We start from the raw sequence: 20015 nt of genomic DNA on the forward strand, positions 1-20015 counted from the left end.
TGCATATGTGGACATGAGTGAAAACTATCTACAGTATCCCCCTGCTGGCCCAGGGTGAGAACTTCAGTACATAACAGCCATTTTTGGCCAAGCCCCACCCTTATCTTCCCCAGACCTGATGGAGGTCAGGTGTGTGTGACTTGGCTGAAATCCAAGTCACAGGACAAATGGGGATGCCTAGCAGGCTGAATCTGGCTCCCCACTATATGTCACCATTCCAGAGACTTGAAATCTTGTTTCTTGTTCTTTGCTGAGTGGAGACCCACAAGCACAACTCTCATTCCCTGAGTGAGAAAATTATGTTTTCTTTGCTGTGAAAATATTACGAGGGACTGAAATTGTTTCTGTCTTTTCAGTGGGCAAATTTGATTGAGGGATCTCTGGGGAAAGCAATATTTGTGCATGCAAATGCCATATGGAAAAACAAAAAGAAAACTTTTTTTCAACTTATATATTTGTAGTTGTATTCCTGTTATAGAAATTGCTTTGCAATTCTAAATGTTTGTGACAGTAATCTAGATAAACTGTTTATGAATCCAAACCAGTTTTCAATCTAACCGGCCTTGTTCATATGCTGTGCATAATAATAATAATAATAATAATAATAATAATAATAATAATAATATATTATTTGTACCCCGCCCATCTGGCTGCGTTTCCCCAGCCACTCTGGGCGGCTTCCATAGAAACCAAAAATACACTAAAATATCACACATTAAAAACTTCCCTGAACAGGGCTGCCTTAAGATGTCTTCTGAATGTCAGGTAGTTGTTTATCGCTTTGACATCTGATGGGAGGGCGTTCCACAGGGCGGGCGCCACTACCGAGAAGGCCCTCTGCCTGGTTCCCTGTAGCTTTGCTTCTTGCAATGAGGGAACCGCCAGAAGGCCCTCAGCGCTGGACCTCAGCGTCCGGCAGAACGATGGGGGTGGAGACACTCCTTCAGATATACTGGACCAAGGCCGTTTAGGGCTTTGAAGGTCAGCACCAACACTTTGAATTGTGCTCGGAAACGTACTGGGAGCCAGTGTAGGTCTTTCAAGACCGGTGTTATGTGGTCTCTACAGCCGCTCCCAGTCACCAGTCTGGCTGCCGCGTTCTGGATTAGTTGTAGTTTCCGGGTCACCTTCAAAGGTAGCCCCACGTAGAGTGCATTGCAGTAATCCAAGCGGGAGATAACCAGAGCATGCACCACTCTGGCGAGACAGTCCGCGGGGAGGTAGGGTCTCAGCCTGCATACCAGATGGAGCTGGTAAGCAGCTGCCCTGGACACAGATTTGACCTGTGCCTCCATGGACAGCTATGAGTCCAGAATGACTCCCAGGCTGCGCACCTGGTCCTTCAGGGGCACAGTTACCCCATTCAGGACCAGGGAGTCCTCCACACCTGCCTGCTTCCTGTCCCCCCAAAACAGTACTTCTGTCTTGTCAGGATTCAACCTCAATCTGTTAGCCGCCATCCAACCTCCAACCGCCTCCAGGCACTCACACAGGACCTTCACTGCCTTCACTGGTTCTGATTTGAAAGAGAGGTAGAGCTGGGTATCATCCGCATACTGATGAACACCCAGCCCAAACCCCCTGATGATCTCTCCCAGCGGCTGCATGTAGATGTTGAAAAGCATGGGGGAGAGGACAGGACCCTGAGGCACCCCACAAGTGAGAGCCCAGGGGTCTGAACACTCATCCCCCCCCCCACTTTCTGGACACGGCCCAGGAGGAAGGAGCGGAACCACCGTATAACAGTGCCCCCAGCTCCCAGCCCCTCTAGACGGTCCAGAAGGATGTTATGGTCGATGGTATCAAACGCCGCTGAGAGATCCAGCAGAACTAGGAAACAGCTCTCACCTTTGTCCCTAGCCCGCCGGAGATCATCATGGCTTAGCAAGACATGCAAGAGCAGAAAGGAGCCACCATGAGCTTTGAGTTTGTGTGCTCCATCATTTCTTCTCCTCTTCTCACATGGCCAAGAGGAGGACTTCAGCTGCTTCTCTCCCCATTTCCTTGGACCTCAGTTTGTTGTGTCATCAGGGCCAGTTTATTGCGAACTATGGTCAATTTCTAAACAAGGCAACTTCAAACCATGGGATGCAGAGCTGGCCTTTAAACTTACCAGAGTGAGCGTGGAAAACTATGGTTCCTGCTCGCTGGACCAGGAAAGGATTTTTATCCTCTAGGATAAGGCTTCTTTGCAAGTTTATGACCATGCAGGGAGAATAACTGATTTATGTTCAGGCAGGTAAAGCTGATGCCCTTTAGGAATCGACAGAGGATGTTCAAAATCATCCAGTGTTTTTCGTTTGCTTAGGAGAGGGGCAAGCTTGAATTAATTAATCCATGCAATTAATCAATTAAAGCATTGCTAGGTGATTACAATCCCCTGCAATCAGTGGAATAATGCACACTCAACTCTGCGGCTGGAGACATGATGGACTGCCCTAGTTTTTAATGTATGGGAAGGCCTTAACTCAGCAGTAGAGCACATGCTTTTCATACAAAAGGTCTAAGGTTCAATAGTTTATCATCTCCAGGGAGATCCCTTGTTTGAAATCTTGGAGAGCTCCTGCCAAACAGTATGTAGTTAGATGGAGCCATGGTCTTATTCGGCCTGGGAAAGTTGAGGGCAGGGCATGCCTCCATGTCATGGAAATGGTGCCACCTTTGCATAAACAAATGCAGATGGTTTGGATTTTAGTGAAAGCTTGCCTCAAGCCATTCTGAAACCAAACAAAAATGACTTGCAGGACAAGGCATCGAACTTCCCATACCCCAACCCATATAAATAAGAGACCAATAAGACTGGGTTTGGGGTAAAAACAGGCCACAACTTTATTGAATACAGATGAAAAAGATTTGACTTGGCCGTGGGGCAATCGAAATACTTCCGGCCTGCCCACCAAAAGTGACGTGTGGTCAATCCAGGCAGGGGTTCCTAAGACGTACATCAAATAGGGTGACCCCCACAGGGACCGCCGTCTGGGGGAGTTCCTTCGGACCTGCCCCCCCGGGCACATGGACATGGCCACTCCCCCTGGATTCCTTTAACAGGATACCGCAGCGTTTGGAGGGGCAGGCTGGGACTACGACCTCCCCTCCGCCCAAAACAAGGGATTGCCCCAGTGCCCAACCAGTTGTGATGAATTGCTATGAGGTAGGCAAAACCACCAGGTAAGAACCAAATATCCCGGTGGGCAAATTCCTACCTGACCCTGTAAAGAACAGCAACCACCGTAGCCACAGCAAAGTCATTGACTTAGCAACGTAAACCGTGGGTGGGTGGGATGGGGAAACCCAGCGCAGGAACAAACAGGCAGTGCCCCAGGTGTGGGCTGCTTAAATGGGCAAGGGATGGATCTGAGGGAAGCCCACCGTCAGCTCTGCCCCCTGGCATAGCCCACATCCCATCCCGCATCTCCATTCGCCAATGCAGGGTGCAGGCTAGGATCCAGCTCCTGATAGGCGACGGGGGCTTATGCCCCGCCTCCTATCAGGAAGGGCAATGCCGTTTGAATTCCACCATCAGGGCCCCAGTGAAGACTCTTCTGTCCAGCAGTGCCACCACACCAAGAGAGGTGAGCGGACTTCTGTCACCCAATAAACCAACCATTTAACCAACCATTTGGCTGGACTCACCAGTCATTTTATGGATATTGTAGTACTTTCCAAGGCATCAGCCAATCATCCACAAATATGGCTTTCTAAATATCCTCTAAATTGGTGAAATTTGTACAGAATGCAGCTATTCACTGGTCAGAGAAAGCATCTCAGTTGGAAGTACACTGGAATATAAGAAGATGCTTTGTGCTGCATCATATCATTGGGCTATGTAGCTCTGTATTGTCTACACTGACTGGCAGTGGCTTTTCAGGGTTTCAGATTGGGGGTGTTCCCAGCCCCACCTGGGTGTTTATTGTCAATTGGGTGCTTCTCATACATGCATTTGTTTTATCGCAGCATCCACATGATGGTGCCAGCGTCAAAATACTAGCCTGTATCCCCGCTCCGCTTTTAATCCAGATTTATTCCTTCTGAAGAGTTAAAAAGTAGTCCCATTTGCCAACAACCTGCTTGCAATATCTGAATGGCGCTTTTACAGTATTAAGCCCCCGTCTGGAAGCAAACCGTATTAAATCAAAATCCGAATGTATCTGCCAGAAGCTAGTTTCCTTATTTTAGACTTCCATCTAGTGTCCATAGTTTTGTACTGCAACAGAAACACCTGGATTACTGGCAAATTGCAGGTGTTCCATGTTGTAGCTTTGTGAAACAAGTGTGTTCATGTCTCAGATTATAAATTGACCACTTTGCAGGTTTTCCTCCAAGAGGGTTTACTCTTTCCATGAAAAATTTCGTAAGCTAAAAAACAAACATACCCTGAATCAATTGCCAGTGACCCATTTGCAATACAGTGGTACCTCGGGTTAAGAACTTAATTTGTTCTAGAGGTCCGTTCTTAACCTGAAACGGTTCTTAATCTGAGGCACGCTTTCGCTAATGGGGCCTCTGTTCTTATCCTGGGGCAAAGTTCTTAACCTGGAGCAACCACTTCCTGGTTAACGGAGTTTGTAACCCGAAGCATCTGTAACCCAAAGCATCTCTAACCCAAGGTACCACTGTACCTTGAATAGCAGTTTCACATGAATAGCAGTTTCCCTTTTGTTTGGTTTTTAACCTTATTGATAAGATTGGGGGGCATGTAGTTTTAGTTCTGCGTTACTTTTAAGCCTGAGCAAAAAATGTTATTTGGTAAAATTCCAGAAAAAAAGAAGCTGTAGCTCAGCCCTCAAGAATGCTTGCATCTTTTCATGCATTACTATAGCAATGCAGGTGTGGGGAGCTATTTCTCTGGAGTGGGTTCTCTTGCGGTTTGATTGATGCAAATAGTGTGATTGCAACGCTCTGAAGAGAGATGGGCGGAGGAAGCTAAGGCCACCTGCCTGGACGTCATTTTGCATGGATTGGGCCTTAGCTGAAAACAAATAACTGTACCTACATACCGTATTTTTTGCTCTATAAGATGCACCAGGCCATAAGACTCACCTAGTTTTTGGAGGAGGAAAACAAGAAAAAAATATTCTGAATCCCAGAAGGCAGAACAGCAAGAGGGATCGCTGCGCAGCGATCCCTCTTGCTGTTCTGGCCTCTGGAATAGCCGTGCGAAGCCTCTTCAGGGCAGCAGGATGAAGGCTCCCCGCTGCCCTAAAGAGGCTTCACATGGGATAGCTGCGCAGCCTGCATTCGCTCCATAAGACGCACACACATTTCCCCTTACTTTTTAGGAGGGGAAAAGTATGTCTTATAGAGCGATAAATACAGTACATGGAAGTGTATTTGCTGCAGCTGTTGTGTTTCAAAATCCTGTTTCAGTTTTGAGGAGTACATAGAATGGATAAGTTTAAAATGTGCTTAGATTGCTCTCTTGTTTCAGCAGCATAGTAAACATCCAAGGCTTACTGAAAATGAATGGTGCTCTACTGTAGCAGCGCTGAGTCAAGTGCATCTAGTGCCCTCTTGTGGGCACAAGGACTCCAATGCCCACATGCATTTTCTACCTGCAATAAGTTCCTTGCTCCTTTCTGTGGATGGAGGCAGCTCTGTCTGTACCTTCCTTTGCACAGGAGGCCACAGCTCAGCAATCTCAGCTTTCTTGTAGAAAGTTGCAGGTCCAACCTTCTGGGATGAAGATTTTGCATTTTCTGTAAAAGGGATTATGGGACAGATGACAAAAGTACTTGTCAGGAGGCTGAAGAAGAAAACTTACTGCCGTCAGTATTGACCCTGACACTTCCCATTTCCTGCTGCCTGAGTCCACGGCAGAAGAGTTGAGGGAGCCAGCTGTGAAACCTCTGGCCTGAGGAGGAGGAGACCCTGCTCCCTCTGAACCGTGCTTAAGTCGGGCAGCAGTGGCTCCTTGAAGTGCCAGCAAGACTAGAACAAATACTGCTGTGCTTTAGGAAATATGGTTCATTCACCTATTTACACCTTTGGTCTGCATGGGGGGAGTCCAGATCTTACGGCAGGGTCACCAACCTAAGGCCCAGGGGCTGGATGCGGCCCAATCGCCTTCTCAATCCGGCCCGCAGACGGTCCGGGAATCAGTGTGTTTTTACATGAGTAGAATGTGTCCTTATATTTAAAATGCACCTCTGGGTTATTTGTGGGACCTACGTGGTGTTTTCACATGAGTAGAATGCGTGCTTTTATTTAAAATACATCTCTGGGTTATTTGTGCGGCATAGGAATCCATTCATTTCCCCCCCAAAATATATAGTCTGACCCACCACATGGTCTGAGGGACGGTGGACCGGCCCACGGCTGAAAAAGGTTGCTGACCCCTGTCTTACCGCATACACATTTGCAGAGGCAACCTTCAGGCTGCTTACCTCAAAGATAGACCTCAGCTCTTTCTCCCCTTCTTCTTCCTCCCAGAAAACCCCTTCCCCCCCTCCAGCAGTTACTTGGCAACCTCCCAAATCCACAGTCTCTGTTCACACCTGGGAGCAAGTGGAGAAGTTCCTTTGTACTGTTAATGGCCTCTGTTGTACTCTTTATAACCATAGCTGGACCAGGTTGGTTTGCATAAGCCAGCCCAGGGATTTCCTAAGTTCCCTCTCTAGCACAGTTCTGCACTTAAATCCATATCCCAATCGATCAAAACCCTGGCGTTTCTTAATTTCTAGGGTTTACCCCCAAATATGTAACAGTTTCATTGGCTGGATTCCTGCCTTGCAGAGGGTTGGACTAGATGACCCCACGGGACCCTTCCAACTCTACAGTTCTATGATTCTATTCTAGTTTTCTATGCTAGTTTAGAACATCCTTTTTGGGGTGGCATAGCATGCCATCCTGGGAGTGGTAACAGTCCCGCCACTGGCTTCCCCCATCACCAACAGTTGGGGGGAAACTAGGTCTCAGCTTCTGCACTGCTGTGATTTGTGCATATTTGTCTGCAGGAAGTACAACTGACAATAAGGGACACTTTATCTAATACAAGGTTTCCAGTGCTGCCAGCACGTTAGAGGTGCAATTTGCCATGGCATCTAGCTGAGCTTAAGTAAATAAAAATGCTTTCTTCCCATTTGCGAGTTGCACTGAAGGAAGTTGTTGTTATAGTGGTGCCTCCCTTTCGTTTTGTAATTTCTTGTTATCAAGATTTCTAATGTGCTTAGGACACTGGCCATTAATTTGATGACCAGCTGTGGTTTTGTCCAGGAGGAAGAGATTTCCAAGTAGCAGAAGAGTTCCTTGGTAGTAGCTTTTTTCATGTGTGTGGCTCACAGATCTGTTAGCTCTGTGGTGTTGAACTTCTCTTCCTTTCTTGCAGTTTCGACGTCGACAATGGCACCTCATCGGGACGGAGTCCCTTGGATCCCATGACAAGCCCCGGATCGGGGCTCATTCTCCAGGCTAACTTTGTTCACAGTCAACGGAGGGAATCCTTCCTCTATCGGTCCGATAGCGACTATGACCTCTCTCCAAAGTCTATGTCCAGGAACTCCTCCATCGCCAGTGATATGTAAGTATTTGACGCCGTGTCTGAAAGGTCTTTCAAATTCACATGGCATAAGCTTTCGTGGTCTAGAATCTGCTTCATCAGGTGCAAGAAACGCCATCCTTCGTTATCATGCTTATCTAGGAATCGATAAAAGGTTGAAAACAGTGGAATCAAGTCAAGGTGCAGGATGTGAAAATACAATTTATTGGTTAAATGTATGCAAAATGAGCAGCGACAGGACAATCGGCCTAGCATAACTAAGCTGATTGACACCTGTAGTGGATTAGGAAGACATTGTCTTTACACAATACTGAATAAAATGAAAAGGGATTTAGACTAAACATTAGGAAAAGCTTACTGGATTTTCCATCTGCTTTTCAGGGGAACAGACAGATTTTGAAGATGATGGGCTCTCCTTCATTAGTTTTTAAGCAGATGCCATATGGCCACCTTATCCTATAAAGGGATGCTGGGGGGGGGAGGGGTCCCTCGCATTGGCAAGGGGTTAGATGACATACGAAGTACCTTCCAATTCTGTTTTTCTACCCTAAGGACGTGCAAAGTGTGTAGGTTCTGTATGTGCAATCTGGGATGCTGCTTATTCATCAGAACACACAAAACTGAAGCATAAACTCAGTATGGTCTGTATATCGACTGTCAGCGGCTCCTGCCGATTTCAGACAGGTTGTTTACTAGCCTTCTCACAGAGGGGGGTTAACTCAAAGAATCATAGGGTTGGGAGGGGTTCCTGAGATTCATCTAGTCCAACCCCCTGCAATGCAGGAATACGCAACTTTCCCTTACGGGGTTGGACTTGCAACCTTGGCATTGTCAGCATCGTGCTCTAAGCAACTGAGCTATCCACCTTCTGCATTCAAGGCAGGTGCTTTGCCACCGCAGGGTCCAAATTCATAGAATCATAGAATCATAGAGTTGGAATAGACCACAAGGGCCATCGAGTCCAACCCCCTGCCAAGCAGGAAACACCATCAGAGCACTCCTGACATATGGTTGTCAAGCCTCTGCTTAAAGACCTCCAAAGAAGGAGACTCCACCACACTCCTTGGCAGCAAATTCCACTGTCAAACAGCTCTTACTGTCAGGAAGTTCAAGGGAATCTCCTTGCTTGTGCAAAGCCTGTGCACACACATGTCATATGCCAGTGGGCTTCTTTGCAGGTCATGCCAAACACACGAAGCCAAGGGCTAGTGGGTGTGGTCCCACATCATGTTTACGTTTGTTCAGGGTAAACGGAACAATGCAGCTGTGCTGGTTATTATTTATTAGCTTTGTATAGCATCCTTCTCCCATCGATCTCAGGGTGGTTCACAGCATTCAAAGGCAAGATAAAAGCACAAAAGACATAATAAAAAGCCCGTAACCACCCCCTCCCTTAAACACATTTAAAATATATATGGTATGTTAGTCTACAGACTTGAGCATGGTGGATACACTTTTTAATCTGACCTTTTGAAAACATAAGCAAATGAATATTTGTGATATGTATGTGTGGTATGTATATCTATCAGTCTTTTTAGATTTATTTTTTTTAGATTTATTTTACTGTATTTGTGGTTTTTATGGAAGCCGCCCAGAGTGGCTGGGGAGGCCCAGCCAGATGGGCGGGGTATAAATAATAAATTATTATTATTATAATAAATTATTATTAGAGCAGATATTGAATGGGCATCTGTCATGGATGCTTTAGTTGTGATTCCTGCATTGCAGCGGGTTAGACTAGATGACCCTCAGGGTCCCTTGGTCCCTTCCAGCTCTACAATTCTATGGCTATGCACTCCTGCAGAACCAGTGATACATACATATATATATATGTGTGTGTGTGTGTGTGTGTGTGTGTGTGTGTATGTGTGTGTGTATATATATATATATATATATATATATATATATATATATATGCAGGTTTTGGTGTCCTCGGGTGTCTTCCCGTGTAAAAGTTGGGGTGTCTAGGCGACGTTTCGACGAGGTCTCACTCGTCATCTTCAGGCTGGTGCTTTCGGCTTCTTGTTACTGGAACAAAGCAGGATCTCAGTGTTTGAGTTCCTATAAATACTGTTGAGGGGTGTGGTGTATAGCCTCCAATGTTCTGGGCAGAGAGGAAGTTCCCAGGCTAGTGTGCCTTTTCTTCTTTTGTTCCTTAATTGCTTGAGGGATATCTTGAGTGATTTCTTGAGTGATATCCTGAGTACCACTTAGGTGGGTCATTAGGTGTGGATTAGTTGCTAAAGCCTTTGTGTCTTGACCTCTTGAACTTTGTGAAGAGTTTTTCTGAGAAGATGGCTGTACTGCATTTAGTTGTGCTCTGGCTTGGCTTCGTGTATAGGGGCGAGCTGTGGTTTTGTGGCCTGTGCCAGCCAGATCTGTGTAGGGATTGCAGGGGGGTGCAGCATTGCAGGGGGGTGCAGTACACCCCTCAACAGTATTTATAGGAACTCAAACACTGAGATCCTGCTCTGTTCCAGTAACAAGAAGCCGAAAGCACCAGCCTGAAGATGACGAGTGAGACCTCGTCGAAACGTCGCCTAGACACCCCAACTTTTACACGGGAAGACACCCGAGGACACCAAAACCTGCATTCCTGTACCCGTGAAAATCTACGAAAGCAAATATATATATATATAACCAGCCACCAAAACACAAACAATGAAACCCCCCAGGCGGCTGATACATTGGGTATACAATATTCAATAATAAACATATTCAGTAAACTACATATTCAATAATATTCAATAGTAACATATTCAAATTAACCATATGTACACTTCTATATACCTTAACGCTCCTCCTTCCACAAGGTTTATTTAACTTTTAACATTTTAATTGCCCCAAATTGCTCAAACCTACTCAAATAATTCAATATTTTCTCAAACCAATCCTCCTCTTTCTCACTGACCTTAAACCCTTTCCTTCTATGTAGCCAGTGATACAGATTTAACCCCACCCTCCCACCCATCTAGTGGAAGTCACAAGGGATGTCTGCTAATGGCTGGGGGACCATTGGTTTGGGGAAACTGACCTGGCAGGCCAAACTGAATCCCCTGGCAGACCATGATTGGCTTGCAGGCTAGAGATTCCCCACCCCTGGTGGAGCTGCTTCCTTTTTTAAAAAAATAAAGAAAATGATTTGGAGATTTGATGGTGGATCTAGTCCGACCACAGTGACTCCCTGCAGGAGACTGACGAGTGCTGCCTGATTACCAAGATCAGAGGCAGGCAGGGAGTAGATTGGGATCTGTCAGAAGATGGCTGGATGATTTCCAGGGCAACAGCAAGGGTATCTCTTTACCCATGAGTGTCACTACACTTGGCACTTGCACTTCCCATATAGCTAATTCAGTAGAGCATGAGATTCCCAATCTCAAGGTCATGGGTTCAAGCGCTACATTGGGTAAAAGATTCCTGCATTGCAGGGAGATGGACTACATGTAGATGATTCTCACGGCGCTTTCCAACTCTACAATTCTGTGACTGGCGACTGTTCCCTAACCAATGGGCTGGATTAGTCCTACAGACTGATAGTTGGTGCCCTCTCAAATTGAGAGCAGTTAGCATGGATTTAATGGACTCTTGGGTTTAATAGCACTTAACTCTCAGCTGATTTGTCATGTCTCTAATAGCCAGTTTGAATGTATGTTTCATAAGACCATTTAAATATAGTATTGCCTCTTCATTGGTGCCAGACTTCCTCTAGCTTGGTGTGGTGATTATAGGGTTAGGCCAAATCATGTGAACATGTTTGTGCCTGCTTAAGAAACAGCGAGGTAGTTCTGTTTTTCTTGTCTTTCCTAGAGGTTTTGATTTTGTTTAGATGTTGAGAGTCTGCCATGTTGGGTCATGAGCAACGCATTTTTCCCTTTCAGCCCACCCTAGGGTCTCACTTGAATTTACAGAGTCTGGTTTTACATCCCCCTATTTTGAGCACGGAATTATTATGTGGCTTCAAGAAGTCTGTAAAATGGAAAGGAGGTTGACCTATCTCACAGTCTTGCTGTGAGCAGAAACAAGAAGAAAGGTCTGATTTGCTTGTTAAAAGAGCTATTCATATGTCTGCCTCGTTCTCATGATAGAACCAGAGTTTAGTTGTTGCTCCAATGATCCTCTATAGCTGTGAATCTTCTGTGGATGCCTGCAGAGGCTTGCAGAGCAGGTAACGGGGGAGAAAACAGGACATCAATGTAAACCACAACAGCACCATCCTAGGATTGTGTATCAGAGGTTAAGTAGAACCATGTCTTTCATCCTCGACAGCACAAGGACCGGTTCAATTTGCGTTCCTTTACGAGGGTTCCTCCTCCCTCACAGTCAGAGATGGAGCCATAGGCTGCAACCTTGCAGTTGCTCTTCACAGAATTGTCACCTTTATCTCTGTTTGGAATCTACCCAAGGCATGTTTTGGCAGGTCTTATTCATATTCAATTATGGATTGCCGGAGTTTGTGAGAATGCGTTGGAAAGCTTGGCCTGAATGTTTCACACTTCGAGAGCATTTCCATTTAACAAATAAATAAAAAATGAGTGATTTTCTATATTATGTAATCTCTCCAGTTGACGTCCTTCTTAGGTTAGCCAATGACCCTAGTAACTTAAGAGGAAAAGACTCCTATGTAACCCATGTGCCAACTTTTGTGTTACTCTGCAGTTTTATTTATATGAGCGTGATAAATACTTTGGGCTTGACGGAAGGTGTTTTTCCCCCTGCAAGAGTCTGGGTGACCTCCTTGCTTCCCCCTCCCCCCTAAGAGACGTCACCCTGATAACTTTACTCCTACGTCACAGTGTGATGTGGGTACCGTTGCTCCAGCAACAGCACACTCTCTGTAACACTGAGGACATGTGAGTCAGTTGAAAAGTTTTACTGGGTTTTTATTAGCCTATGAAACACTTCCCTGTCATCTGCGGTTACTAGCTTGTCCGAACCTCGCAAATGGTTATCCGTTCGTTAACACTTAATGCGAATCACTTTTGGTGTTCCAGTGGGCTGGCCTCTCCAATGAAAAGTAACTGTGGGCGCTACCAACTGCCAGGGCATGCCTGGCTTGTTCTTTTGGGATGCAGGATTTCCCTGAGTTTAAAGGAACACAACCCTGAGCACTCAATCTTTGCTCATTTATCTGTTCTCTACAGCTGTGTGCAAGTCTTAAAAAAGCCACACTGGAGTCATAGGTGCTTGTCCACCCCAAAGTTACTTCAGATAGCGCAGCTGGAATGAATCCACGGTGAGGAAGTAGTTGAGGACAAGATGAATAAAGAATCATGTATCATTTTGAACCTGATGGAGGGGAGCAAAGCCATCTGATACTGATTACTTTGCTGTTTGTTTTATTTTTCAGACATGGAGATGACTTGATTGTGACACCGTTTGCTCAGGTAGGCTCCACATGCCATGATGTAGCCATTTATGAAAGGATCAAACGGGGGGAACTGTTTTCAGGCTTTGGATGAGCTACAGCTTTTGTTATTATTACTATGATGTTCCAAAAATAACATTCTGAAATGGAACCACTTCCATGGCTAACTTGTATTGCTTAGAGGTGCTTAGAAAGAAATCTGATGGTGTCTACCATCTAAATTTTATTTACAATGGTACCTCGGTTTACGAACTTAATCCGTTCCGGAAATCTGTTCTTAAACCAAAGCCGTTCTTAAACGAAGCGCGTTTTCCCTAATGAGGCCTCCCGCCACTGGTGCCCTTCCACCATTCGGATTCCGTTCGTAGACCGAGGTAAAGTTCGGTAACCGGAACACTACTTCCGGTTTTGCGGGGTTCGTATACCAAGTAGTTCACAAACAGGGCTGTTCTTAAACCGCTTAAACCGTTCTTAAACAAATACCACTGTATTTGTTTGCTACATTTGTACCCCACCTTTCCTCTATGGAACTCAAAGGGGTAGACATGATTCTGCCTCAGTTTTTATCCTCACAATAATACTAAACCAGACTTTCTCAACCTCGGCCTCCAGATGTTTCGAGACTACAATTCCCATCATCCCTGACCACTGGTCCTGCTAGCTAAGGATCATGGGAGTTGTAGGCCAAAAAGATCTGGAGGGTCGAGGTTGAGGAAGCCTGCACTAAACTGAGGCTGCATTCCCCCTATACATTTGAAGCACACACCCCTCCCCAGAAAGGGGTCCTGGGAATTGTGATTTGTTAAGGGTGCTGGGAACTGTGGCTCTGTGAGGTGCAAACTACAGTTCCCATGATCCTTTGGAGGGGGATACGCTTTAAGCGCATGGTGTGTCCCAGCCTGAGAGTTCAGAACCAGCCCAAGATCACTCAGTGAGTTCATGGCTGTGTGGGGATTTGAAGCCAGCTCTCCCTAGTCCTAGTCTGACATGCTAGTTCTTATATCAAACTGGCTCTCTAAGGAGCTGCATAGGCTCACACAAAGAACACGCAATGACCCAGCGGAAGTGTGGGTAGGTGGGAGTTTCCTTAAAAAAGAAACTTCTTTTCTTTGAACATCAGACTGCCATGCTGTTCAGTGAACTGATTTTGAAGCATGGTGAGCCCTGATGGTGCAAAGCACCTCTTAATGAGGGTCTGAAGCAAGGGCACACTGTTTGCCATCTCTGCCCCAACACAAGTGATCAGCAGTGCCACACCAGCAGTTTGTGAATGTGCAAGGTACTAGTGCATTTGAGATTCTATGCCCCAAACTGTTGCCATTTTAGATCACTAGAAGTACTATTCCAGTCCAGGTACTTTAAGGTGTGCTTCCAATGTTTGTGTGTGTGTGCGCGCGTGCGCGTACACACACACACACACACACCTACACACCTGTTTGGTGCCAGCAAATCAGGGTGACGTGGATTTATTTGATAACAACTTTATATGAATGTCAAGTGTGAGAGGATCTTATTGTGCAGTTGTTAACTGCTGGGATAATTCTGGTGCAAATGGCAGTGGACATCAGTAGACTATTCTTTTCAAAGCGCTGTAATTTCAGAGAAACAAAGAGTGTTTTATACAGAATTTTTGTCTTCTTTGAACAAGGCTGCTTTTTAAACAAATAATGGCTTCTTTTGTGAGAAGGAAAGCGACAAAATGATTGTTCTTGCAGTTCAAAAGCTTCATTGTGAAGTAACGGTCAAAGGCTTCAGACACCAAAATAATCCTGGAAAGTTTTAAGAGATTGTTTAGAAAGCCTTCGGCTTGTTGACCAATGGAGCAGAGAGAGATGGGTAGCACACCTGGTGAAACTGAGAATGAAGCATCCACTTTATTTGCTACAGGTGCTGGCCAGCTTACGTACTGTACGGAATAATTTTGCTGCATTAACCAACCTGCCGGACCGAGCACCTAGCAAGTAAGTGTGGCCTTTTCCTCCTTCCTAACGTTTTGAGTTAATGCTCCTTTCATTTTTGCTTTATTGTTTTTTCCACATATAATAAAACCTAATACAAAATACAATAAGCAACAACCATAGCAGCTAGTCTGTCATTTCTTGGGGGGAAAAGCATAACAGCAGCTTGAAGTAAGAACCACTACATAGAACAAGTTTATAATGCACATTTAAGTCTAGTCCAATAAGTCCCTGCGGATGTTTCTGGAGGTCTGAGGAGGTGGTCTCAATTGATCACCCTGCCTCATATGAAAGATGAATGGATGTCGGGTGTTGTAATAGGATAAAGGACTCCTCTTGCCTTTGGCTGCCCTGACTTGACAGGTCAATTTCTGGGCCAGAGCAATGGACCACACCTGAGCATATTGTGAATCTGTTGACAGGCCTGCTGCGGAATGCCACCATTTAGCAGTTTCTGAATGAGCAGCTACCAGCAGAACTGTCAACAATTCCCTTCATTTTGTGTCATGACTGCGTTCTACCACGTACGCTAGCCTTCCTCCACCTGGTGTCCTTCAGATGTTCAGACTACAACTCCCATGAGTCTCAGCCAGCATGGCTGTGCGCTGATGTACACTGATACATAACAGCATAGACAAAGGTCACTGCAGTGAGCTGTACACATGATGAGCCAGCTGCTAGTTCTAGGTTTGGAATGGCTTCTGGCCAAATGCATGTGCTGCGCTGTCCATGCTAACCTTTTCCCACCGAGTCCAAATTTGCAAGTGGCATCAAATGCATGGCCACAGATGAAATTGCAACCACATGTTCAATTCCCCCATTCCCTTCCTTATGCCTGTGGCAGCTTAATTCTGTGCTGATGTCATGATCCCTACCCCCCTCCCCAAAAAATCACCAGTGACACTGATAAAAATGGTTTTATGCTGACGACTTACATTCCCCCCTCCCCTCTTTTCTATCAGACGGTCACCCATGTGTAACCAACCATCCATCAACAAAGCAACCATAACAGGTAAGACAACTTAATGTGGCTTGATTTGGTCACACCTTTTCAATGAGATTGTATTGTTTTATAATTCAGTTTTACTAGCAAACCAGAGGTTAAACTAGTCCCTTTCCAGCTCTGGGAGGAGTGTGAGGAGCGTTTACGCGACGCACCTACACACTGCAGCCGGCACACTAACGTGTCGCGACACACGGTTTGGAAAGCTCTGGGCCACACTTTTCTATAGTCTGGATGATACATAGTTGGTTTGTAAAATACTTGTGGACATGTGTTAACTGAGCATTTTTTAAAGCCCATGAAAGGCTTCTCTTAGCCCATAGCATTTCCACTTCTGTGATAGCCAAGGTGTGCTACAATTTAATTTCCTTCATGCAGTGGTAGTGGTTGGGTCTGGGAAGCCGCCTCCCATTTAAAATTTCACACAATGCCTCGGAGTGGTGCTGCATTGAGGCATTGTGGGAAATTAGCATGATGAGCAACTCACAGCTGTTATTCCCAGTATGCCTGCTGGTTGGGACAATAATTTCAATGGGATTGAACATGACAGGGAGCCCACCTTGCTGAAACTAAGCCAGAGTTGGGCCTGTTTAGTGCCTGGATGGGACACCACCTGGAAAACCCTTTGTTCTCTGCCTGTATTTTCACTGAGAAATGAAAACTGGGGTATAAATATTGCAAACAAGGAATGCAGAGCTCCAGGTCTGCTAACGTATAGCTGGGCCTGCTGCCCACAGACATGATGCAAAAGGCAATGGGATGTTTATCAGCCAAATGCCTGGTTGCAGAAATGTTTTCACCTGGCGCCTAAAGACATGTAATGAAGGCAGCAGGCAGGTCTCCCTGGGGAGAGCATTCCACGAACAGGGAGCCACCGCAGAAAAGGCCCATTCTGTCTGCCACCCTCCGGACCTCTCATGGGGGAGGCAACTGAAGAAGGCCCTCCAATAATGACCACAAGGTTGCTTGCAGATGTGTGGGTGGAGGTATGGTTATGCGGTTCCTCCAGCAGTCCAGCCCAGAGCACAAGCCTGGGGAGGGAGGGGGTGCCAGCTACTTAATCGCAAGACGCGTGTATGTGCAAGTTCTGTGCACTTTTGGAGCTACTGTAAGCACATGCTTAGTCCATGAAGAACTAGAAACTACCAGCCATTTGGCCTCCTTGCGCTCAGGACACCGTTTTTGAAAACTGCATCAGTTACATGAAGTCATGATGATGGTGATAATCCTCCAACATTCATGGCAGATTGGTGACCCCATTGTTTTCAGTAGTTGAAACTTCAACTTCTGTTTCAATATGTTAGCTTTGCCTCATTTCACCTTTCATGGAATAGAATAGCAATGTTTGTGTGAGAGAGTGGCTGCCCCTTTACACACACCTGGGAGCGAATTAAGTGTTTGCCAGTCTGATGCCCAAACTACATGCGACACCATTCACACAATTAGGGACGGCCTGAGTGGAGGGTAAGGCTGACTGGATATGAGCCACATCCATGGGCAGAGGCAATATGCTTCTGAGCATCAGTTGCTGGAAAACAGCCGGTGGGGAGACGACTCTTGTGCTTAGGTCCTGCAGGCAGGCTTCCCATAGGTTTTTGGTTGGCCACTATGTGAAAAGGATGCTGGACTGAATGGGCCAACAACCTGGTCTCCTTATGTGGCTTTAAAAAGTAGATTCGTACTGTGTGTGACTGTACCAGTCCGAATCAGGACCTGGTGAGAGAGGTAGGATGCCTTAACCCTTGGCCACCACCCCATGTTCTTTCTGTGACTGAGGTATCAATTTCTGCAATTTACTTTTTAAAAGCCCTTCGCTGCTATTGCTAATTGCATGAACAGCATCTCATCTAGCTTGGCCCTCAGTTACTAGAAAAGTCCATCTTTGAAAATGCTGTTGTTGCTAAATCAGTGTAGAAAATGCCTTGTTACTTGTCACAGACAGGAACTCTCAGGTTTATGGTTGTGATTAACTTTTTAAAGGATGCCCTCGTCTGCGCTTACCACTTAATATTATGCATGATTAAAATTCTGGTCTAGATGAGTCCACAAAGGCGGGTTAATACAGGTGAAGCTACATTTTAGCTTCTTGTCAAACCCCCGAGTTAAAAGATAATTCAGCACCTTCATAATTTACGAAGCGGTGTGAACTGGTGGATGGGGGTGCGCCCAGCTCACCTCATCACACTTGCCTCAAGAAGAATATTGCAGAGCTGGGAAAGGTTCAGAGAAGGGCAACCCCAATGATTAAGTGGATGGGGCAACTCCCCTATGAGGGAAGATTGCAACATTTGGGGCTTTTGAGCTTAGAGAAAAGGCATGTAAGAGGAGACATGATAGAAGGGTATATGCATAATGTGAGAAAGCTCTACCTGGAGATGCCAGGCCCTCTGCATGCAAGGCGAGTTCTCCACCACTGTGCTGTGGCCCTTCTCCATAACACTAGTGTGGCGGAATGGTTAGAATGTTGGACCAGGACTTTGGAGAGCAGGGATCGAATGCCTCTCAGTCATGGAGCTCACTGGGTGACCTTGGGCCAGTCACCATCACCTAGCCTGACCTAACTCAAAGGGTTCTTAGGAAGATTAAATGGGGAGGAGGAGAGCCACATACACCACCTTGAGATCCTTGGAAGATAAAGGTGGTATAGAAATGTAAGCAGCAGCAACAACAACAATTGTAAAGCCAAATGTTTGACGATTCAGGACAAACCAATCAAATATGCTGCTGGGAGAAGTAGCGATGGCCAGCAACTTACATGGTTTTTAAAGAGGATAAGGCAAATTCACAGAGGAGGTGGCTATCAGTAGCTACTGGTCACGATGGCCATGCTCTGCCTGCACGGTCAGAGGTAGTAATGCTTCTGAAGGCCAAATGCTGGGAATCAGAGGTGGACAGAGTGCTGTTGTCCTCATGTCCAGCTTGCAGGCTTTTCTTAGGCATCTGGCCGGCGACTGTGAGAATAGGATGTTGGCCTGGATGGGTTGTTGGCCTGATCCAGAAGGCTTATCTAATGTTCTCAGCTTTTGTGCCATTCCTCTAACAGGTGTACACAGCAAAAATCACATAGCCCATGCAGTTATTTTGTTTTTAATTTATTGCATGTATCAGTATGAACTGATCTTATGCTTGGCTAGCGTGGAACCACTCGTAGTTTATAGTATAGTTGGTATTAATACCTTTCCCACAGCTGTAGACAGTGCTTTTTTCTGGGGGTACACAGGGGTGCGCATGCCCCTAAACATTTTGTGAATCTTTGTACTTTTGTCCATTTACTGTATTTATTTTCCCTGATTTGAATTATAAAATGGTGATTTTCTTGAGTCAAAATGAGAGCACCCCTAAACAGTTTTTTAAGGGAAAAAAGCACTGGCTGTAGCCTGAAGGTTTATTGTAGTCCTTTAAATTAGATACCAGCATAACATTTTCTCTTTATTTTAATTCCTTGGAGTCCCTGGCAACTTAAAAGATTTGTGTGCATAAGCAATAAGTGGTTTTTATTGCTGCATTGCAACTGCATTGCAAACTAGAAGGGACTTTTGGAAAAACTATTTAAAAAGGGAGGCAGTATGGGACTTAGTACCAATTTTCCTCTGGAAGAATCACACAGGCCTCTGTAATGCCTTCCTTCACTTCCGTCAGAAAACCTACCAGTTTTACCAGGCCTAGACTTCAAATTAACGGGTGTGCTTTGGTGCCTGAACGGTTTGGCTCCAGCATGCTGAAGGAAATGCGAAGCCAACCCAAAGCTGTGAGACGTACCAGAGGTTTGGCTCAGATGGTCCTTTGCCTGAACTGGTGGGCCCATCCCTAGTCATAATGCTGCATTTGATGTTATAGGTGTTACCATAACAACAGACTGAGTGGCACAAGCATAGAATCTCTCCTCGGGGCACATAAAACCCTGGTAGTTGTGGCAATGCACGTTATATGAAGGCAGAGCGCCAAGGAGGGCAGAAGGGATGGTGCAGGCTTCCCTCCCCTTCCTACACCAATTTAGAAATTTGGCGCCAGCTTTCCTCACAGATTATTGCCAGAGGTGTTTGAAGTGCCGTCTTTTGCTGCTAGTAAGTTTCCTTGCTGTTGCTCTGCCTCTGCAGGCCAAGGAACCAGGATAGAGAAACAGCTGTACAGGTGAGGTCTCCGTTTGTCTGAGGCCAGAAGGGCAAAAATTAAGAGCAACGCCGGCCAGGGCCA

At 45.8% G+C, this 20015-nt stretch overlaps 1 protein-coding gene across 10 annotated transcripts in view; it reads left to right on the top strand.

Moving 5' to 3' along the window:
* PDE4D (phosphodiesterase 4D) overlaps window positions 1-20015 on the top strand; it is a 606101-nt gene that overhangs the window by 485585 nt on the left and 100501 nt on the right. For 9 of the 10 annotated variants that reach the window (XM_028749380.2, XM_077936364.1, XM_077936354.1 and 6 more), the window contains 4 exons: window positions 7325-7516; window positions 12843-12879; window positions 14748-14821; window positions 15781-15830. In XM_028749380.2, coding sequence (XP_028605213.2) covers window positions 7325-7516; window positions 12843-12879; window positions 14748-14821; window positions 15781-15830 — 353 coding nt within the window. Of the gene's footprint in view, window positions 1-7324; window positions 7517-12842; window positions 12880-14747; window positions 14822-15780; window positions 15831-20015 lie in introns of those variants that run through there. The other variant, XM_077936363.1, reaches the window with a different exon arrangement.

The sequence above is a fragment of the Podarcis muralis genome, chromosome 11 (assembly GCF_964188315.1).
Source record: "Podarcis muralis chromosome 11, rPodMur119.hap1.1, whole genome shotgun sequence".
Taxonomy (NCBI): Eukaryota; Metazoa; Chordata; class Lepidosauria; order Squamata; family Lacertidae; genus Podarcis; species Podarcis muralis.